Source organism: Ranitomeya variabilis, chromosome 7 (assembly GCF_051348905.1).
Source record: "Ranitomeya variabilis isolate aRanVar5 chromosome 7, aRanVar5.hap1, whole genome shotgun sequence".
NCBI classification, from domain to species: Eukaryota; Metazoa; Chordata; class Amphibia; order Anura; family Dendrobatidae; genus Ranitomeya; species Ranitomeya variabilis.
The window spans coordinates 226,784,733-226,808,741 of record NC_135238.1 but is presented as its reverse complement, the minus strand read 5'-3'; the positions used below and the strand labels follow the sequence as shown (position 1 = coordinate 226,808,741).

General features: G+C 40.2%; 1 protein-coding gene across 5 annotated transcripts in view; it reads right to left on the bottom strand.

The window, feature by feature from the left end:
* The window catches only part of LRP1B (LDL receptor related protein 1B), a 1,636,337-nt gene that overhangs the window by 49,371 nt on the left and 1,562,957 nt on the right, over positions 1-24,009 (bottom strand). For all 5 annotated transcript variants that reach the window (XM_077273024.1, XM_077273022.1, XM_077273019.1 and 2 more), the window contains exons 76-83: positions 23,838-23,957; positions 23,021-23,262; positions 18,448-18,671; positions 16,940-17,046; positions 13,151-13,267; positions 9,055-9,228; positions 7,116-7,241; positions 2,932-3,096 (exon numbers count right to left, since the gene is read on the bottom strand). In XM_077273024.1, the coding sequence (XP_077129139.1) occupies positions 2,932-3,096; positions 7,116-7,241; positions 9,055-9,228; positions 13,151-13,267; positions 16,940-17,046; positions 18,448-18,671; positions 23,021-23,262; positions 23,838-23,957 (1,275 nt within the window). The remainder of the gene's footprint in view (positions 1-2,931; positions 3,097-7,115; positions 7,242-9,054; positions 9,229-13,150; positions 13,268-16,939; positions 17,047-18,447; positions 18,672-23,020; positions 23,263-23,837; positions 23,958-24,009) is intronic.

Sequence of the window (24,009 nt, the reverse complement as noted above, 5' to 3'; positions counted from 1 at the left end):
CTGCGCTTAGTAACCCAATGTTTACCCTGGTTACAAGCGAATGCATCGCTGGATCGGTGTCACACACACCGATCCAGCGATGACAGCGGGAGATCCAGCGACGAAATAAAGTTCCAAACGATCTGCTATGACGTACGATTCTCAGCAGGGTCCCTGATCGCTGCTGCGTGTCAGACACAGCGATATCGTATGGATATCGCTGGAACGTCACGGATCGTACCGTCATAGCTACAAAAGTGCCACTGTGAGACGGTACCCTAATGAAAGAGCTGTTATTCCTGATCATAGATATATTATACTGGGCTAGATGTGAAAAGTGATTAATAATAAAGGAAAATAAAGGGAGGACGTATGAATCAAGCTGCATACAAGGTTATCTTGGAAAAACAGTTGATTCCTTCTGCTCAGGCAATGTTCCCCAACTCTGAGGACTGTTTTTTCCAGCAGGACAATGTGCCATGCCACACAGCTAGGTCAATCAAGGTGTGGATGAAGGACCGTCACATCAAATCCCCATCATGGCCGCCCAATCTCCAGACCTGAACCCCATTGAAAACCTCTGGAATGTAATCAGGAGGATGATGGATAGTCACAAGCCATGAAATAAAGAAGAACTGCTTACATTATTGTACCAGAAGTGGCATAAGGTCACCCAAAAGCAGTGTGAAAGACTGGTGGGAGCATGCCAAGACACATGAAAGCTGTGATTAAAAATCATGGTTATTCCACAAAATATCTGAAATCTTCCTGAATTAACCCCTTTCTGATCTCGGACGGGATAGTATGTCAGAGGTCAGCACCCCCGGTTTGATGAGGGCTCCAGCGGTGAGCCCGCATCAAAGCCGGGACATGTCAGCTGTCATGTTAGCGGCACTTAACTAGCACTTCCTGCCATCGGGCCAGAAATCAACGCATCGCTGACCCCCCTCATGTGATCGGGGGTCAGCAATGCATCGGCATGACAACCAGAGGTCTATTGAAGACCTCTATGGTTGTTGATGCCGGATTGCTGTAAGCACCACCCTGTGGTCGGTGCTCATGGCAATGCAGCAATTCTACTACATGGGAGTGATCTGAGCATCACTCCTATGTAGTGGAGCCGATCAGGCTATGCCAGCTTCTAGCCTCCCATGGAGGCTATTGAAGCATGGCAAAAGTCAACAAAAAATGTTTTAAAAAATATGAAAAAAATATATAAAAGTTAAAATCACCCCCCTTTTGCCCCATTCAAAATAAAACAATAAAAAAATCAAACATACACATATTTGGTATCGCTGCATTCAGAATCTCCCTATCTATCTATAAAAAAAGGATTAACCTGATAGCTAAATGGCGTAGCGAGAAAAAAAATCAAAACGCCAAAATAATGTTTGTTTTGGTCACTGCAACATTGCATTAAACTGCAATAAGGGGCGATCAAAAGAACGCATCTGCACCAAAATGGTATCACTAAAAAGTCAGCTCGGCATGCAAAACGTAAGCCCTCACCCAACCCCAGACCAAGAAAATTGGAGACGCTACGGGTATCGGAATACTGCGCAAATTTTTTTTACCACTTAGATAAAAAATAACCTAGACATTTTTGGTGTCTATGAACTCGTAATGACCTGGAGAATCATAATGGCAGGTTAGTTTTAGCATTTAGTGAACCTAGCAAAAAAAGTCAAACAAAACACAAGTGTGGGAATGCACTTTTTTTTTGCAATTTCACCGCACTTGTAATTTTTTTCCCGTTTTCAAGTAAATGAGATGCAAAAACCAATGATGTCGTTCAAAAGCACAACTTGTCCCGCAAAAAAAGAAGCCCTCACATGGCCATATTGACAGAAAAATAATAAAGTTATGGCTCTGGGAAGGAGGGGAGCGAAAAACGAAAACGCAAAACCGAAAAAAGCTGGGGTCATGTAGGGGTTAAAATATTAATATTGTTGTTTCTAAATGATTCTGAACGTGTTTTTTTTTATTATTTGAGGTCTGCAAAGTAATGCATTTTTTTGTTATTTTGACCATTTCTGATTTTCAGAAAATAAATACAAATTGTATCGCTTGGAACTTCGGAGACATGTTGTCATTAGTTTATAGGATAAAAGAACAATTTACATTTTTCTCAAAAATATACCTATAAAGAGAAAAATCAGACAAACTGAAAATTTAGCAGTGGTCTCTTAATTTTTGCCAGAGCTGTATATATATATTATGCATGGTCTTCTGGAAATCCAAATATCCAGTGCTTATATATGAGTCCCTGAGGACATTAGGGTCGGAAAATAAAGCCGCTTCTACATCTAAAGATATGTATCTACAGAAAGTCAATTGAAACGTCTTCTAGCGTGCAGTCTCCATACTCCTTCACCGCTTGACACGGCATCTTGGTCCTGAGCGGCTGTACGGTAAGACACATGACATATCACTTGTTTAACAACACAGCCTCGAATCTCGTGGACCATGAAGCCCGACTAGTGGTATTAATAATGCATTATTCATGATGTAAAGTCGCTGTCTGTTTGTGATTCATACGCCTGTCATAATTTGTCACCAGTGTGTTGTGCGGAAGTATAAAAAAACTCCCCACCACCTGTTATCTTACTCCCTGAAAGTAATTCCCTCTTACTGTACATCTGGAGCAGGAGAAACTTCCACAGATTGGTAGATTAATGCACCGAGCTTCAGAGACATGGGAGATTTCTATTTATAACAGTGCATCACTTAGAGAAAGATGGATAAGAACGGACTCAGAAAGTAAAGTCAAGTTTGCAATAATGGATGTTAAGTGCTTCTTTTTCCCCTTATAGTTGGCGAGAAAAAAATTCTATCGGGGAAACAATTTGTAACAGTAATTGGGAGTAAATAACTCAGTGAACATGAGAACAAGAAGTGAACAGAACACCACGAGTTTGGAAGAAGAAGTTGCGCTTAACTATAAATATTTACCTAGAGCGGACGCCGTACACGTTCCTCCGTTCAGGCAGTAATTACTACAGTGGTTCATTTCGCATCGTTCTCCTGAGAAACTGGGCCAGCAATGGCATCTTAGATTGCCTTTCTCATTTATAATGCATCTGCCTCCATTTTCGCAAGTCAGTTTGCATAAGTCATCTATGGTGTAACCAAAAGAAAATGCATTGTATCAAGTTCTGCTAACATATGATATGGAACGCTGGAGCAGACAACACATACAGCGTACTGGGGTAGAAAAACTCTGAACTGTATGGGTGGAAACACACATGCACTTTTTTTTACAAAAGTGGATTCAATAGGAACGAGAAGGACAAATTCTTTCTTTAGATTTTCAATTCTATTTTAATCTACTCTCAGATTTAGTTTTCGCTCAACGGCATCAAAAACTACCCCAAAAAGTTCAACAGTAACTGCATGCGTGATTCCAGCTTCATAGAGCTGCTCTATTACGTACTTACCAACATTGCTGTTAGGGACCTTTAAGTTTACACTCAACTGTACATTGGAACATCCCAGTAGCCCCGGGAACACCGACAAACCAAGAAGAAATGCTAACATTGGGTAGTGTTTACAGAACCCATTTCCTTTCTAAAAATTGCTTCCAAAAACCTGGACATTCCTGGCAAATTTGAGGCTGTTGGCAGCTATGATAGTATTCCTTTCTACTGTACTGCATTATGCTTTTGATTCTATATTAGACTTCTTTATGTTGGATTCTGAAAACAAGACATTCTCCATTGGAAGAGATAATCTATGGGTCAGGACAAAATTCTTCAGATGTTACTGAGAAGAAGCACTAATATTTTGGAAACATATTACAATTTGAGAGTCCTCAGTGGTTAATACCTTTTAATGGCTAACTGAAAAGATGGTAACAAATTGCAAGCTTTCAAGACTATTTAGGTCTCTGCATCAGGCATCAGTAAGGTGGGCACTATTATTAAGCAAGTTTTTGGATCGGTACAGGGTATTCTTAAACCTCTGGTAAAAGAGACCCCCAGCTACATTCAGGCCACAACTGACCTATTGAATAAATTAGCCATAATAGGTCCTCTACTAGAAGGAACCATTCTGGCCACCATGGATGTGGAATCTTTGTACTCTAATATCCCACACCAGGATGGATGAAATACCTGCAAATTATTCATGGAAAATTCAGGAATTGATGTTGACTCTGTGGTGAAACTCAGAAAATTCATTCTCACCCACAACTAATTTGAATTTGATAATAACATACTGTATATCTACAGGAGACTGGTACAGCAACGGGAAGTAAAATGGCTCCACAGTAAGCAAATATTTTCATTGCCAAGCTTGAAAATGACTTTTTGTCCGCTTGTCCAGTCAGGCCTCTGGCCCACTACCGTTACATTGATAATATTTTAATTATTTGGACAGAGTCTGAGCAATAGCTGAAGACGTTCCATGAACAGTTTAATCAATTTCATCCCACAATCAACTTAACACTCAACTACTCCTGTACTGAAACTTTTTGGACACCATCATTAAGCTGCAGAACAATCAAATAGAGATGTCCTGTACCAGAAGCCAACTGACCATCCAACATACCTTAAATAGGACAGTTTCCATCCAAAACACATACAAAACTCTATTGTCTACAGCCAAGCCATCAGATACAAATCAGATGAGTCTCAACCCAACAGATAGAAACAAATACCTTGGTGGCCTCATAAAAACCTTTTTGAACCAGGTCTACCATCCGAGAACAATTGAAAATCAGATTACAAGAGCCACAAGAATATCAAGGAATCATCTTCTACTTATAAAACTAAACAAGAAAGCAACCAGGTGCCTCTAGTAGTCACCTACAATCCAAATCAGGAGGTGCTAAGGGAAGCTACAAAGAAACCATAACCTTTATTACAAAAAGATGCCCGATTGCAATCTATATTTCCAGAATCCACACTTCAGTGTTTCAGGCAGCTCCATATCTAAGAAGCATCATTGTCAGAAGCTCCCTGTTATCTCCCACAGCTACAGGAACCTTTCCCTGAAAACAAATTAATGTAAACCTGACGATTCATAATAACTAGTGATGAGCGAGTGTAATCGTTGCTCGAGTTTTCTCGAGCACGCTCGTGTGATCTCCGAGTATTTGTTAGTGTTCAGAGATTAAGTTTTCATCGCTGCAGTTGAATAATTTACAGCTATTAGCCAGCTTGATTACATGTGGGGATTCCCTAGCAACCAGCCAACCCCCACATGTTCTCAGCCTGGCTAATAGTTGTAAATCATTCAGCTGAGGTGATGAAAACTAAATCTCCGAACACAAACAAATTCTCAGAGATCACTCGAGCATGCTTGGGAAAACCCGAGCAACGAGTATACTCACTCATCACTACTAAGTAGCCTTGAAAGCTCGCAGTTTTTTAACATCTTTTCAGGTAGCCATTAAAAGGTATCAACCACTGAGGACTCTCAAATGTTAATATTTTTCTATATACTGACTAACAAGGTGCAAAGATATATATTTTTCCTGTATTAATATATCAGAACACATAATTCGAGTTATATGGAGCTATATGGACTCCATGTGTCTCCATAAAGGCTATGTCCTCTATGGTGCCTGTAAGGATATACAGGTTTTTTTAATTATTAACCCCTTCACCCCCGGAGCTTTTTCCGTTTTTCCGTTTTCGTTTTTCGCTCCCCTCCTTCCCAGAGCCATAACTTTTTTATTTTTCCGTCAATATGGCCATGTGAGGGCTTATTTTTTGCGGGACGAGTTGTACTTTTCAACGACATCATTGGTTTTAGCATGTCGTGTACTAGAAAACGGGAAAAAAATTCCAAGTGCAGTGAAATTGCAAAAAAAGTGCAATCGCACACTTGTTTTTTGCTTGCCTATTTTGCTAGGTTCACTAAATGCTAAAACTGACCTGCCATTATGATTCTCCAGGTCAGTACGAGTTCATAGACACCTAACATGACTAGGTTATTTTTCACCTAAGTGGTGAAAAAAAATTCCAAACTTTGCAAAAAACAAAACAAAACAAAATTGCGCCATTTTCTGATACTCGTAGCGTCTCCATTTTTCGTGATCTGGGGTCAGGTGAGGGCTTATTTTTTGCATGCCGAGCTGGCGTTTTTAATGATAGCATTTTGGTGCAGACACGTTCTTTTGATCGCCCGTTATTGCATTTTAATGCAATGCCGTGGCGACCAAAAAAACGTAATTCTGGCGTTCCGATTTTTTTTCTCGTTACGCCGTTTTGCGATCAGGTTAATGCTTTTTTTTTATTGATAGATCGGGCGATTCTGAACGCGGCGATACCAAATATGTGTAGGTTGGGCGCTTTTTTTATTGATTTATTTTGATTGGGGCGAAAGGGGGGTGATTTAAACTTTTATGTTTTTTTTTTTTTTTTCACATTTTTAAAAACTTTTTTTTTTTACTTTTGCCATGCTTCAATAGCCTCCATGGGAGGCTAGAAGCAGGCACAGCCCGATCGGCTCTGCTATGCAGCACCGATCATAAGATCGCTGCTACACAGCAGAATTGCAGGTGTGCTGTGAGCGCCGACCACAGGGGGGCGCTCACAGCCACCGGCAATCAGTAACCATAGAGGTCTCAAGGACCTCTATGGTTACTGTCCTGATGCATCGCCGACCCCCGATCATGTGACGGGGGTCGGCGATGCGCTCATATCCGGCCGCACGGCCGGATGCGGTAGTTAAATGCCGCTGTCTGTGTTTGACAGCGGCATTTAACTAGTTAATAGCGGCGGGTGATCGCGATTTCACCCGCCGCTATTGCGCGCACATGTCAGCTGTAAGAAACAGCTGACATGTCGCGACTTTGATGTGCGCTCACCGCCGGAGCGCACATCAAAGCGGGGGTCCCGACATGTGACGTACTATACCGTCACATGTCGGGAAGGGGTTAATACACATCATTTATTTTTTGTTTAGACATCTCTTTTAAGGTTCTGGTTATCGAATTTTATCTAAAGTAATAAAAAATTCAGAAAACTGAAATAAAGTTATTGTTAATAATATCCTAAGTCTTGAAGTTTTTCAAACATTCAATTCAGCCTTTCATTTTACCCGTGTATCTATTCAGGGAAACTGATACAAGAACCAACAAGACTGCATGGGAATTAATCACAGATAATAATTAAAGCATTAACCCTAACCTGCATAATTTTGGTCTGAACATGATCCATTAATTAAAACTTTTCCTTCTGGACACCCACAGGTTGCCCCTGTGGGGTTGAGCAAACAGATGAAGTCACATTTTAAGTCCAGACACGGATTCGGCACTGTCAGGAGAGAAAACACACAGTCACTTATTATAACAGATAGAATTCCAGACAGTGTAAAGAAATGTTCAAAGCGTTTTCCAAATCCAGCTTCCTTCTACCACAGATGGAATAGCTACTTTGAACCTCTTAAAAAGAATCTTTCACCAGTTTGAGTATGTTATCCTGGTCATATAACGGGATAGTGACAAGTTTCTCCTCTCTGTTGCAAAGATATTATCTTATAAAGTTTAGGTTATAATTTATATGCCCAACATTTGGCATTGACATAGATTTGACTTTGGGGGCTTGTGCTTTGTCCCCTGCATGACATTAACCAATCATTAGCTGTCAGCAACATACAGTGTGAAAAAAACACGCCCCCACAATAATATTAAACAGTCTTTCTCCTGTGGGAGACATGTAATGACAGTCTGCACAGATTTAACACATTAATTGAGAGTTTTAAGAATGAAAGAGCAGTCCTGGAGGAGAAAGTAGAATCGCTTGATATGATATATTACAAAGTTAAGTGTACTATTGATTTATAAAAAATGAAAATAAATAAAATGACGATTACTCTTTTATGAAGCCATATGGCCTTCATGCACAGCTCCACTGTTCCATTGGGTGCCATATGTATGGAGATATTCTTGCAGGAACCATATATTTGATATATAGTTCCATTGCTTTTCATTATCTTAATACATATTGATTGATATAGAATATGCCATACTTTGACAGACTATGTCTCTGTGATAAATTAGAAGCATACATATGAACAGTAGAAATAGTCTTTTACTCACCATGCGTAAAGGTTCAGCTCCCTTTCCTAGTTCCTAAATACCCTATTCAAGGCACAGTGCCTTGGTGTCTCCTCCTAGGTACCAAACACCTAAAACATTGCCCCCGCAAACAGCAACTGAACATAGGAGCTTTACTATGGTCTGATATAAATCAAAGTAATAATACATGCATGTGCATTAATTTATTACCTCAACTATAATTGATAATTCTAAAAATATGGTTTGAGCTCTGATTGATATTATAGAATGGCAAAGCTAATGCTTCATGCTGACAAGATGTGGAATTAAAATAGATCCAGTCTGTGAATAACAATGATGGCTCATCAATATTAATTGCCCTTCCATGTAATACTTCCTTATTCCTGTGGGGGCGCTACAGCAGAATGTAACATTTGCTGTCAGGTTCATCCATAGATTACGTCTTATTCCTGCAATTCACAATGCTAAAGGAAGATTCATCAAAGTGTTTTCACCAGTTTTATGAAAATTCGCCAAATGTTTGCACAACGTAAAACTTTGTGACTTTTCATAGGGTTTTCTAGCCTGTCCCAGACAGCTCCGCCAAAGTGGAAGAAACATGGGTGGTATTGGACATGGCTATTTTCACGTGTCAAATTCATCAAAAGTTACAGGACTTTAGTAACTTTCACCAGAATTGTAACTCCAGTCCCTGACTTGAGTATCATTCCTGTAAATGTACATATAGGTACAAGCCAACAAGAAGTTACCGTAAGTCCCCCGACATACCTTAATAAAGACTGACGTGTATAATGTGTGGCTTAATAAAATCGGCCCTAAGACTATATATATATATATATATATATATATATATATATATATATATATATATATATATTGTTTTATTCTTAGCAGCTATGTTCAGAAAATTGTGCAAACAAAAAATTGCATGGAGCCACTTGGGCCACTTGGTCTTTTACCCTCCTGACTTCATGCCTGACATGTAGCCTGTAAATAATAACCATACCAATCTACTCAGGTTTTTGCTTCCCTAGAATAGCAATACTTACAATAAGGCTGCTTGTAGTGATGCGCAATTAAGACACTTTTTGCTTTTTCCACATTTAAGTTTAGATACTCCATGGCGCCATTCCCAAACTTCTGTATCCTAAATGCGCCATTTTTTAGACCAGCTCCATAAATATAGTCCTCAAATATATCGATTCTGTGAGGGTACATCAGTCCTTAGGGAGAAGAAGAGAAATAATTCAGCCACCGGAGCTGTTTATTAGGAATATAAAACCGGACGGGGCTCTGACCAGAGTATGATGTATGTGGATGTTTGCTGAAATGTTTTACAACTTTGCTGTCACTCCATTATGTTTTATTACTTCCCAAAGAACAACCTGCTTCAGATGTTGAGACCTTCAAGGTCTACACTTCTATATCCTCTTGTGTTTTTAGTACAGGAGTGTATCCATAATATGGTATTTCATCTAAAAATCTTGAATTTTTTTAATTGTCAGCCTATTCCGGTTTATCTAGCAATATCTTGGAATTTCTCCTCTTCAATAGAAAGCATGAAAAATAGGTCGACTCAACACTTAATGTGACATGCAAAGAAAAAGTAACTCAAGTGCGGATGCTGGTGGTTCCTGTGTATCCTGCTGTGATGACAACCTGTTTATCATTCACATTACCTCTGCAGCCAATCACTGGCTTCAGCAGTCACATGCAATACATACATACAGACGAAGCCAGTGATTGGCTACTGGACAGATACATAACATCGGATCAGCATCAAAGGTTTAAGTAAGAAAATTCTTAAAACTCTTAATTTCTTAACACTCCGTTCTCTTGGCTACATTTGAAAAAAATTCCCCCCAAATTGAATTGCTATGATTTAGCATTCCTGCTTCTTGATGTAACTTTAGCAAACTCTCATTAAAGGTTTTTTTCCAATTTTTATTCACTTGTTGGCAGTTACTTACTTAAAAAAGTAATTTAATCCAAAGCATATAAAAAAATAGGGAGAAAAATGATCAGTGTGGAAGCCCGTGATCCATGCCACTGCAAGGCATTCAACTTTACAGGAGAAAAGAAAGATGATGTAGCTTCCAATTCAAAGTCCAAGAATGTATTAAAATGTAAGTACTTTATTATCAAAGTTAAAATATGGCAACAAAAAGTAAAAGTATATGAAAAAACACTGCGACAATCTGGAAGAGGGGATATGGGGAACTAATACCAGACGCGTTTCGAACTCAACCTGCGTTCTTAAACTGGGTTTGAAACCAATCCATCCAAACCAAGTTTAAGAATGCAGGTTGCGTTTGAAACGCGTCTGGTATTGGTATTAGTTCCTCATGTCCACCCTCACACCTCCATATTGTCGGCAGAGCCGGACTGGCCATCTGCAATTCTGGCAAATGTCAGAAGGGCCTGTCTGGTTGTGGGCCGCCTTGTCTGCTACATTGTTAACAGAATCGGTATTCTCAAGACACCCATACTGTTAAGAGTTGTGATGGAGCACAAAGTTGCTGACTCCGTCACTTATCCCAGCAGCCACAGGTATCATTAGAAATATTGGTCTTGTAGAAAATCTTGCTTTCCTCCATCCAGGGTAATATTAGTGATATATCCCATCTGGTGCTTGGGGACGGGGACACCATGGAACTGTGTGATTTCAAATGCCAGGACTGAATTTCAGCCCTGGTCCGTACATGATTGTCCATCTGTTTTTTCATATATAATTTATTTTTCACGCCACATTTTAACTTTTATAATAAAGTATTTACATTTTTAATACATTCTTGGATTTTGAATTGGAAACTGGATAGTCTTTATTTTCTACTACATTATGAAGTGACATAACTTTACTGTTAAGTAACGGTGATAACTAAAGCTTGATAAGTGAGTGGGAATTTTCCGCTTTGATAAATGCTCTGAACCAATCATATGGCTTAGTCATCCCCTCCACAGACACTGTGCAATAGATACTGCAGCTGCATCCCCCTCCTCCTTTTCTTCTATTTATTGCATTGCTCTGGAAGCCTTCTGTGGTGACTGAAGATACTTACAAGACTCACAGATGTGGAAAAAGGAAACAACGAGGAAATGTTGTGTAAGCAATATGCTAGACAGCAAATAGTATAATTGAATATTGATCGAAGACTTTTTTTTATAATAGTCAACTAACACAGCCCAATGAACCATTTCACATGATATTACCAGGTCACAGAAGCAGACCCAGTGCATATTTGGGTGTAGGATGTATTTTATTTCTAGATTCATAAGTCAGGTCACCCCTGCAGTCATTCCTCAGCAGTTGCTCAACTGCAGTCATCACATTTTTTCACTTAGAGTGAACGTGAAGGCTGCCGTCACTTCATGCCCCCTTGATGTTGATAACTGAAATAGGCAGGCTACAAAAAAAAGTGCTGAGGAGTGGTTTTGGTCCAGGAGGTGAAAATATGTTTTTTTTGTAATCCCACCCTGGGCATCACTGAGAATATCTGTTAACGTAGTGAAAAAAACATTTAAAGCCTTGCCGAGCATGCACGGGTGTCCTCCAAGTATTTTTTAGTGCTCGGAGATTTAGTTTTCATCTCCGCAGCTGAATGATTTACATCTGTTAGCCTGCATAAGTACATGTGGGGGTTGCCTGGTTGCTAAGGAATCCCCACATGTACGTATGGAGAGAGAGAGAGAGAGAGATTCCCCATACCAGAATCGAAATCATAGCTTCTGGGCATGCCCAATGTGTAAAAACGGATTCGGTAGCCGGAATCGTTCATTCACACATCCGTTTGATGCGTTTATTGACGGAAACGTCCCTTCAGGCTTTTTCGCCGGACAGAAAAAACGTTGCAGGGGACGTTTTTTGTGTCCGGCAAAAAAGCCTGAAGGGACGGATCCAGCACAAAACGGATGAAACGCATGTCCTTCAGGCACAATCCGGCGCTAATACAACTCTATGGGAAAAAAACGGATCCAGCGTGTAAAAAAAACGGATCCGCTTTCTTACGGATTTGCCGGATTGTGCCTGAAACAAAAAACCTGATGTGTGAAAGCAGCCTAACAGATGTAAATCATTCAGCTGTGGCAATAAAAAACTACATTTCCGAGCACTAAAAAATACTCGGAGGACACCTGTGCGTGCTCGGGAACTCTCGAGTAACGAGTATATTCGCTCATCTCTAGTATTAATGTATCATTGGTGACAATTTGCAGATCACCGGGAACACATGGAAGCCCTCTGATCCTGAGAACAGTGCTCTGTAATGATCTGTTAGAACGTAGTGGTGGCTGTTGATGCTCCATTTATTGTCTATAAAGTAAACATAAGTATTCGGCCAAAATTGGAATTCTTTTGTTTACATGGAATTTACCGGGATATTTAGTTGAAAGAAAAGTTATCTGCAAATATAACATCTCTCTAGACCCCACATGATATTAATAGTGATATATAAAAAAATTGTAGAAACCTTGTACACCTCACTGTTCAATTCTCCAACCCTTCTGTAACTTGTCATCACTCATCCAGTCCTCGCCACATCATCTTCTGCCATTCATGCTGAAATCCTCATCAGAGCTGGAAGTCCCAACCTAGCGTGACAAGCCAGGAGGGTTTTGCTCATGTGCGAGAAAGGTCACAGTTTCATGACATGAGCCGTGACCTTAAACATGCATGCGCAGTGCTCTTCCTGGTCTCATTGGAGCCAGAAGTCACAGACTGGTGGGATTTCTGCTCAAGCAATGATGATTAAAAAAAAAGTGCCGAGGACCGGACGAGTGACGCTATGAAGTGGAGACGTGAATAGCAAAAGGAGTATAAAGATTTTTTTTAACAACATTTTGGCAGCCCTTTATGAATCAGACCAATGGCAGCCTGCAGCTAATATCTTGCGGAATCCGTGTAAAAGGGAATAACAAAAAATTTTGGCAAGTGCCAATTTTTGTAAAATTTAAGTAGAATTCACTTCCACTGGAATATAGCTGCCCATCTGTACTATAAAGAGCTCATATCCTAAGGATAAGAAATAACTTGACGAGTTGGGAATAACCTTTGTGGTCAGGAGTTTTGATTAGGAGCTGACAAGGCGTAAAGTCGGTAAAGTCAATATTTGGATAATTTGAACATTTTTACTAAACCTTAGTACTTACCATGCTTACTTCGGACAACCATGGCTAAATCAGAACCATCTAGCCGGATTGTGCCGATGACAGAGAGTTCAAAGTCTGCCCAGTAAAGGCGTTGACCGAAATGATCGACAACAAGACCTAAAAAAAAAAGAGATGAGAATAAATTTCTGATCCTTCACAAACTTTTATTTTTAAAGATGTTTTGTTCGTATCACATGGAATTAAAATAGTTATTTAGAACAGAACGAATTTGGGGGAAAGAGAATGAATTCCAGGTCACAGTAGGCAGTTTGCAATCCGTTAAGTTATGCACATTGCTCTTCACTTGGCTGCATCATCCATGCTTGTTGAGCAGCAAATTGCATTTGTTTTATTTTTTTGTTCAGAAAGAATTTTTCTTTTGATCTGCTGTAAATCCAGTGAACGGCAGGCTCTTAATAATGAAACACAAGCTGTTTGTATTCTCTGAGATTTCTACAATGGCCGGATACGAAGCTGTGTGTTCAAAAACTTAAAGTCGGCATACTTCCTGATAATGGCTTTATCCAAAACAAATTCTTCTGGATCAACTTGAAGCCAGCCTCGACTTATAGGAAGCAAAATATACTGTTGGAAGTATCAAAATATAATATTTTTATGCAAGAGAGAAGTCAGAATTACAACCGCGCTTATCCACTTTAATCGGGGGCCATTTTAAATATCCACTCCTATTCCAATGGGTAATGGCCTTGGAATTGCTCAGAAAGTCCTTTATAATGAAAAGCATCAGTGATCCTACCACCATTGCAGTTCAACTCATAGGACTCAAGATCAGTGCAGGACAATTTATATAATGTATGTACACAGTGACTGCACCTGCAGAATAGAGAATAGTGAGTGCAGCTCTGGGGTATAATACAGGATGTAATTCAGGATCAGTAATGTAATGTAATGTATGTACACAGTAACTGCACCAGCAGAATAGTGAGTGCAGCTCTGGAGTATAATATAGGATGTAACTCAGGATCAGTAATGTAATGTATGTACACAGTGACTGCACCTGCAGAATAGTGAGTGCAGCTCTGGATTATAATACAGGAAGTAACTCAGGATCAGTAATGTAATGTATGTACACAGTGACTGCACCAACAGAATAGTGAGTGCAGCTCTGGAGTATAATACAGGATGTAACTCAGGATCAGTAATGTAATGTATGTACACAGTGACTGCACCAGCAGAATAGTGAGTGCAGCTCTGGAGTATAATACCGGATGTAACTCAGGATCAGTAATATAATGTATGTACACAGTGACTGCACCAGCAGAATAGTGAGTGCAGCTCTGGAGTATAATACAGGATGTAACTCAGGATCAGTAATGTAATGTAATGTATGTACACAGTGACTGCACCAGCAGAATAGTGAGTGCAGTTCTGGGGTATAATACAGGATGTAACTCAGGATCAGTAATGTAATGTATGTACACAGTGACTGCACCAGCAGAATAGTGAGTGCAGCTCTGGGGTACAATACAAAATATAACTCAGGATCAGTAATGTAATGTATGTACACAGTGACTGCACCAGCAGAATAGTGAGTGCAGCTCTGGGATTTAATACAGGATGTAACTCAGGATCAGTAATGTATGAACACAGTGACTGCACCAGCAGAATAGTGAGTGCAGCTCTGGAGTAGAATACAGGATGTAACTCAGGATCAGTGCAGGATCAGTAATGTAATGTATGTACACAGTGACTGCATAAGCAGAATAGTGAGTGCAGCTCTGGAGTATAATACAGGATGTAACTCAGGATCAGTACAGGATTAGTACAGTATCAGTAATGTAATGTATGTACACAGTGCCTCCACCAGCAGAACAGTGATTTCAGCTCTGAAGTATACTAAAGGATGTAACTCAGGATCAGTACAGGATCAGTAATGTAATGTATGTACACAGTGACTGCATCAGCAGAATAGTGAGTGCAGCTCTGGGGTATACTACAGGATATAACTCAGGATCAGTAATGTAATGTAAGTACACAGTGACTCCACCAGCAGAACAGTGATTGCAGCTCTGAAGTATACTAAAGGATGTAACTCAGGATCAGTAATGTAATGTATGTGCACAGTGACTGCATCAGCAGAATAGTGAGTGCAGCTCTGGGGTATAATACAGGATGTAACTCAGGATCAGTAATGTAATGTATGTACACAGTGACTGCACCAGCAGAATAGTGAGTGCAGCTCTGGGGTATAATACAGGATGTAACTGAGGATCAGTAATGTAATGTATGTAAACAGTGACTGCACCAGCAGAATAGTGAGTGCAGCTCTGGAGTATAATACAGCATGTAACTCATGATCAGTAATGTAATGTATGTACACAGTGACTGCACCAGCAGAATAGTGAGTGCAGCTCTGGATAATACAGGATGTATGTATAACTTGCAGCTTAGGGTCTCAGATGTAAAATCTGCAACAGGTCCTTTTAACTTTCACACTCACAAATTATGCAACAGAAAATCAATTGATCCCTTCAAAGGATTATTGCAGCTACCAGATTTATAACATAGACCTTAGGGTACCGTCACACAGTGCAATTTTGATCGCTACAACGGCACGATTCGTGACGTTCCAGCGATGCATTTACGATATCGCTGTGTCTGACACGCTACTGCGATCCGGATCCCCGCTGAGAATCGTACGTCGTAGCAGATCGTTTGAAACTTTCTTTCGTCGTCTAGTGTCCCGCTGTGGCGGCATGATTGCATTGTGTGACACAGGTTGTATACGATGTGCGCACAGTAACCAACGGCTTCTACATCGCAAATACGTCATGAAATTATCGCTCCAGCGCCGTGTATTGCAACGTGTGACCGCAGTATACGACGCTGGAGCGATAATCATACGACGCTGCAACGTCACGAATCGTGCCGTCGTAGCGATGAAAATGGCACTGTGTGACGGTACCCTTACTAATAAAATCAGCGTCTTTTTGCACCTGTAACAGTGAAAGACTTATTACAGTGTTATAAACATATGTTTGGACTCTTTTTTTTCCTTCCATGATTATTAAATGCCCATTTTCCTTTGTTCTGCTATCTGATGGTTTTGTCAGACCAAGTATTCCTCTGACTTCAGTCAATCAGTCTTCACACCATGAAACCAATAACCGGAAACCACTGTCAGCAAGAAAAGGCAATTGTCCTAATACTAAGCTGCGCTTGATTTCAATTCTGTAAACTGCAGGCGACAACTTGTACTGTCAGTTTGGGGCCTATTTGCACCATGAGGGTCTACAATGCAATAACTATCAGCAGCAGACTTCAATGAAACATTTCTATTGTTTTAGGCCCAAACCTATAGCCTGTATCACAGTGCTCCTCGTATTATCAGGGTGAGAAATCTGTCATTGGAGTATTGATTTAGTGGAAATACACAAAAAATTAGCTATAAAGCCAAGACTCATGGCTTTACAAGTAGTTAAAATAATGGCTTTATACAAATGGAATTTTTAACTTGGATAAAATTGAGGAAACTGGAGCAAAGAGTGAAAAACGATTGCAGGTTCTTGGGCTTGCAGCCAAGTCAATCGTCAGTGACATGCGGAACAGAGGCCTGGAAATCTCCTCCAAACATCTCCAACACCTCTTCAGATTGGTAGACAAGTCATGATATCATCAAGACAGCTTGATACATGCGTGACGTTGCACTATCCAGAAGAGGTACTGGAGATGTCAGCAGGTAAGATGATCGCAGGACTATTGACATGGCTGCTGGAAGAGAGTCAAATCTTTTTTGCTCAACTCTACAGAGAGACCTACTGCAGATACCTGTTGGTCTTTGTAAGTTCTTCTGTATGATAACTCTTCTTAAAGTACCATCCATGGCCGCCTCCTCAATGTGTGACCGATCTCCAATGACCGTCCAGTACATCATCCTGATAGAGAGTGGAGAAGGAAATAACATGAGACCATGAGAATGGATAGATGAAATGATAGCTAGATCGACAGATACAAACAAAACATATCCAGATTGTATGAAGTATCCTAGGAGGGAAAAGAGGAACCGTGGCGCTAAGCGTAATAAGTTCAACAATATAAAGCGAGTGGTAGGAGAGTCTTACACACCCAGTATAGATCGGCTGATGGAGGCACAACTCCCAGTTCAGATCAAATCCAAATGTAAAGGACTGCAACCATTCCGGGAGGAACAGGGGAAACTATTTCCAGGAGTCCCCCTCAGTGGAAAATGCATTTTTTCAAACCATTGAAAGAATTTTTTTTAAAAATGGTAAAAAATATGTAATGCCCACAATGCATTTCGGCATCACTGCAGCCTTCCTCAGATGTACAAGTATACACATTCTTAACATACACCTGAGGAAGGTTGCAGTGGAGCCGAAACACGTTGTGTGGATATTATACTTTTTTACTTTAAAAAAATAAATTCTTTCACTGGTTTGAACAACTGCTTATGGAAGCAATCTACCTTGTCTTTCATTCAAACGTGACTATCCATAGACGGCACTGATCCTGGTTCCTACCTCTGAAACCATATCGAGAGAAATAATGGTGCTTCAAATCAGCATGAAAATACTGTATGTCCAAAGAAAAACCAGCATTCCTCAGGAGCCTTTGGTGCAAAAAAAGGACTTTTATTCACCCATCGCCCATCTTTCATGGGCTGAAAGGGCAGCTGTTTTACATAAAGAACCTATGAATTGCTGTTTTCATATTGGATATTGTTAAATAGTGAAAGGGTTTATTAAAAAAAAGTGAACGTTGTCACTGTACTCTTTGGGTTTGTTCATGCATGTAGATAGCTTCCAATTTTTTTGTCCTTACCTTTGAAAAATTCACAGTCTATCCCCAAATCAATTGGATACAAATTTCACAACCATGAGTTTCAATATGACACGGGTTAAATTTGCAGGCAATGTGTACCACAATCTGAAGCAAAATCTGTATGTAACATTGACGTACATTGGAGGCGAGTTACTTTGCGTAGACTTTTTGCAAAAAGTAAAATCTTTTCTATAGTCCCAGAATTGGTTAAGATCCTTGTGGTTAAACATTATTAAGGCATTCACATCTTAAAAAGTGGCCTTTAACTAGAATACGCCATCATTTTAAGATCAGTAGGGCCCTAAACGATCCAGAGAATGAGGGATCCGCAGCACTCTGGTCCCATCACTGTTTTTTCCTATACAACATTGCCTTAATTATCTCCTGTGCATGGAACTACTCCAAACGAATGGCGCTCCCAGTGGTCTGGAGTAACAAAACCAACTTGCCATATTGGAATGGCTTGGTGTATTTGATATCAATGTGAAACCTACCCTTTTTTGGGATTTACAGCAATTGCATAAGGCTCTCCTGCGATGTTGGTGAGAAGTCGTGTACAGTTTTGTCCATTTATTTGACCGACATTTATGGAATATCTCAAGCTCGCCCAGTGAGTGGTGTAATAACTGAACCAATGCATGCGGGAGTGGTCCGTCCAGTAGATGTTTCCTGCTACCCAATCCACAGCGATATCCCGGGGTCTTTTAAATTCAGAACACTGAAAGGCAAATCACTCAATTATAGTTGTTATACATTATGTGGGAAAACAACTCGTATACTCTCCTAATGCAGTTTATGCAAGGCTTCATCAAAAAGCCTAGAACCTAAGGGCTTGATCACACATTCATTAACTAAGATTCGCAAATCTACCAAACTCCATGTCATGGAGATTTGTTTGAAATGGCCACCAGAATAGATTCATTCCAAATCAAATCTGCCAAGAAAAGAGGTACAGTACATTATACTCTAAAGTCTCTCCAGACCCCAAAGCATAATAAATGGAGGGGAGAGGTTAAAAAGTAATTTAAGACTAAGCTCATCTGTCTTATATCCTTCCAGCACTTGTCCTGCTGATGCAACTCCTCTTCTGGCATTTCACAGTGAATCATTCTTCAGTCTTCTATGAGGATTTTCTGGTGATGACTTGGCTTCCCATGCTCACATGAAGTGTGATGTCTTCCTTTTACAATATGAATACCTAGTCAACACCGGTAGATCCCTAACAAAGACTTATCTGAAGGTCTATACAAAGACTGAACCAAATCAAGCAAAAGACCGAGAGGGGAGCTGCATCGGTAGGACAGATGAGTAGCTGGCTTAAGACAGACAAGTATAGTCTTCTGCACAAAAGAGGGAGCAAATGGGTCATTCTACTCTGCCGTGAAAGAATGGAGGATGCCAATGCAACAGCTAGTGGATTATTAGTCAACGAGTTTCAAAGCATACAGCTTCGATTATCGTGGTTGTCCTGATGAAGAAGCTGCATGCTTGGAAATGAGTTGACTAATAAACCACTTACTATTTGATTGGCATCCTCCATTCTTTCACGGCAATGCCGAACGACCCATTTGCTCTCTTTTTCCTGCACTCATCTCCTCGTGGGTCTGCAGCAGCCTTAAGCACTATAAGTGGTTGTGTACTGTACACACAACCAAATCAGGTGAGCACATTTTGTGCATTTCTGGTTACTTTGTTACCCATATAAGACCCTGTTTGTGCTTTGTCTTTCTCCCAGTGTTTTTCCGTTTCTTAAGTATAATCTTTTGTCATGTTTAACCTTTTCCCAACCCTCAAAATAATGCAGATAATTGTTGGCAAACTAACTGACATTTTGTTAGGCTCATGCAAATTGAAATTAGAACATTTTGAAATCTGTTGTATCTGATATTTTGTGAAATTCATATTCGATTTGTTACAAATGAATTTGCTCATTACCAACAACTTACCACCACTTCTTTCCACAAAATAGAGACTGCCTGTAGTCCTGACCATCAATTGTTCAATACTGATTGGGAATATCCCCAAACCAGATCCCATTTTTTGGGCAGGATTACTTCAACCCAGACCTTCAAAGTTACTGTACTTTTGGCAACTTTGTAAGTGTATACAGTGGGGCAAAAAAGTATTTAGTCAGTCAGCAATAGTGCAAGTTCCACCACTTAAAAAGATGAGAGGCGTCTGTAATTTACATCATAGGTAGACCTCAACTATGGGAGACAAACTGAGAAATAAAAATCCAGAAAATCACATTGTCTGTTTTTTTATCATTTTATTTGCATATTATGGTGGAAAATAAGTATTTGGTCAGAAACAAACAATCAAGATTTCTGGCTCTCACAGACCTGTAACTTCTTCTTTAAGAGTCTCCTCTTTCCTCCACTCATTACCTGTAGTAATGGCACCTGTTTAAACTTGTTATCAGTATAAAAAGACACCTGTGCACACCCTCAAACAGTCTGACTCCAAACTCCACTATGGTGAAGACCAAAGAGCTGTCAAAGGACACCAGAAACAAAATTGTAGCCCTGCACCAGGCTGGGAAGACTGAATCTGCAATAGCCAACCAGCTTGGAGTGAAGAAATCAACAGTGGGAGCAATAATTAGAAAATGGAAGACATACAAGACCACTGATAATCTCCCTCGATCTGGGGCTCCACGCAAAATCCCACCCCGTGGGGTCAGAATGATCACAAGAACGGTGAGCAAAAATCCCAGAACCACGCGGGGGGACCTAGTGAATGAACTGCAGAGAGCTGGGACCAATGTAACAAGGCTACCATAAGTAACACACTACGCCACCATGGACTCAGATCCTGCAGTGCCAGACGTGTCCCACTGCTTAAGCCAGTAGATGTCCGGGCCCGTCTGAAGTTTGCTAGAGAGCATTTGGATGATCCAGAGGAGTTTTGGGAGAATGTCCTATGGTCTGATGAAACCAAACTGGAACTGTTTGGTAGAAACACAACTTGTCGTGTTTGGAGGAAAAAGAATACTGAGTTGCCTCCATCAAACACCATACCTACTGTAAAGCATGGTGGTGGAAACATCATGCTTTGGGGCTGTTTCTCTGCAAAGGGGCCAGGACGACTGATCCGGGTACATGAAAGAATGAATGGGGCCATGTATCGTGAGATTTTGAGTGCAAACCTCCTTCCATCAGCAAGGGCATTGAAGATTAAACGTGGCTGGGTCTTTCAACATGACAATGATCCAAAGCACACCGCCAGGGCAACGAAGGAGTGGCTTCGTAAGAAGCATTTCAAGGTCCTGGAGTGGCCTAGCCAGTCTCCAGATCTCAACCCTATAGAAAACCTTTGGAGGGAGTTGAAAGTCCGTGTTGCCAAGCGAAAAGCCAAAAACATCACTGCTCTAGAGGAGATCTGCATGGAGGAATGGGCCAACAACAGTGTGTGGCAACCTTGTGAAGACTTACAGAAAACGTTTGACCTCTGTCATTGCCAACAAAGGATAGATTACAAAGTATTGAGATGAAATTTTGTTTCTGACCAAATACTTATTTTCCACCATAATATGCAAATAAAATGATAAAAAAACAGACAATGTGATTTTCTGGATTTTTTTTTCTCAGTTTGTCTCCCATAGTTGAGGTCTACCTATGATGTAAATTACAGACGCCTCTCATCTTTTTAAGTGGTGGAACTTGCACTATTGCTGACTGACTAAATACTTTTTTGCCCCACTGTATTTGACTTAGGTTTGGGATCTTTTGTTTTGCATTTTTAGCCACCATCGATACTGCATATGCCAAAATGTAGAATACTTTCTTTCAGAGGTTTTAAGCTTGACCCACATATATTAAAAAGTGTAGCAAAATGAACAAGATCTTAAAGAGAAAGCATGTTTCAGGCCTTTATAATGGTCATTGAGATTATTCTGGACCAGAATCAGAATGTAGAGGTTTTTTTCCCTAGGCATTAGGAAACACTTGGCAACATCAGTGATGATTCAGTTAACCCTCAAAAAAAAAAAAAAAAAAAACATAACCAAAACTAGCAAGGCATGCTTTACCAGCATGTCGACATACTATATGGCAAATTCACCATTGGGTCCCCTACTCAGACTTGTAAAAGGAATATTTTTTTTCTTTTACTATTTTTACAATTTTATAAAATGTTTATTAACATTTTTGCCTCACTGCTTTGTCAGAAGACTCCTACTAAGTGGATCCTGTCTCATATCAGAAGAGCTGAAGCAGGTCAAACATCCTAGACAGTTGTCAGCTGAACTTCTCAGACAAATATTCGATTTGGCTTTCAAAGGGCAGTTGGTAGAAAGTCACTTCCAAATTAATCTGTGAATGTCTTATTCTCCCGAGAAACAAAAGAACTGGGTATTGAATTCTCAACTGCCGTAACCTAATCCCCCTGAGAGATTAAAGAGGCCCTGGTGCACATCAGATGGTCGGTCCATCCCACCAAAATCTTTGGTTCATCTCCTATTTTTGGGGGCCTTATAAGGTTTTTCCCAAGATAGTAAGTTATGTCTTACCCAATGGATACTGCCTGTTGGGGGTCCAACCATGATCCAAAGTATGAAAGTATGGGGGTCTGGAACCTGGGAACTGAGTTCTGTAGAGCTCAGTTTTGAATGGAGCGGAGGTGTACATGCTTAATCTATGCTCCATTCATTGTCTATGGGACTACCAGAAAAAGCTGAATACAGCAATCCATTATTTATGGAAGTCCCATATACAATGGATGCAGAGGTGAAGAATGGAGCAGAGGTGAAGAATGTACACCTGTTCACCTTTCAATATGAGGTTCTCTGAAGCCTCATCACAATCACTTGGGGTCTCAGCAGTCAGACAGCCAGTGATCACTAAGTTATTTCCAATTATTACAAATAACTCTTTAAGGGTAATCTCATTGTTTTTCGAGCAGGGAAGGTGAGGCATGGGTCATTTATACTAAGGAACCAAAAATGTAATATTTTATATTTAGTCTCAATGACCTCTGACCTCTGACCGTCATCTTCGGATCACAAATTTTGACCAATGACTGAATCTTACGGTTACTCTTACATTGCCCTCTAAATAATGAACTTACAATTAATCCACTTCTGGTCTCTTTTCCTCCTCTGCCATGAAATGTATTGTAGAATATTCCTCCTGGGTTGAATTGCGTGCTCCATATAATCATATTGCCTTGAAGATACATCTCCATTCCCGTGATCCGTGAGTTGTGCGCGATATGAGATATATGCTGATGCTCTGTGCTGTATCCAAAGGGATATCTGAAAGCGAGGACCTCAGTATCATTGGCGACATAGAGTATTTGTTCTTCTGAGTCTGAAATAATACCAGATATCATAGTTATACAAGTAATGACTTTATTTAGAAGGACGTCTGCGTGCATTGAGAATTCATTGTTACATTCCATACGTTTTATGTGATGGCACTTTAGACCACAATATAGAGACAAGAAGTTTTGTGCTTAGGACTTATTCATATCCATGACCCTTGCAAGGGCACAATTTTAAGCACTAGGGCCACATATCAAAATATTAAATTTGGGCTCCATGCTTATGACTATCAGGCTCCTCTTGCTGTGCTTCACGCTTTGACACATTCCTTTCCTCATTAATCACTGTCATGGTTCTCAGATCTACCGGCTCCTTTGCGACTTGCCCATGCAGAATGGGTAGTGGTGTAGGAGGGACTGGTGGTGCTCTGGGGGATGTCAGAGCAGGTAGCACTACAGGCAGGACACCCAAACTATAAATGTAATTATAAAAGGGTGGGCAATTTTAAATCAGAACCTTGGATTTTATTTTTTCAGGGGGCACAGAAAATACAGTTACCAAAATATGACTTGTCAGTCGTCAACCTTGAATAGAAGCATTATTTAAAAAAATCCAATTTACCTTTGATGGTGCAACTGCTGCCCCCTTCTATAAAGTTTCTGTCACAGGAACAGTGATAGGACCCCTTCAAATTAGTACAGTGATGGGAACAGCTTCTTAGGAGCAAGCACTCATTGATATCTATAGCAGAAGAAAGAAGATATATCATATTAGGACAAAAAACAAGTGAGGA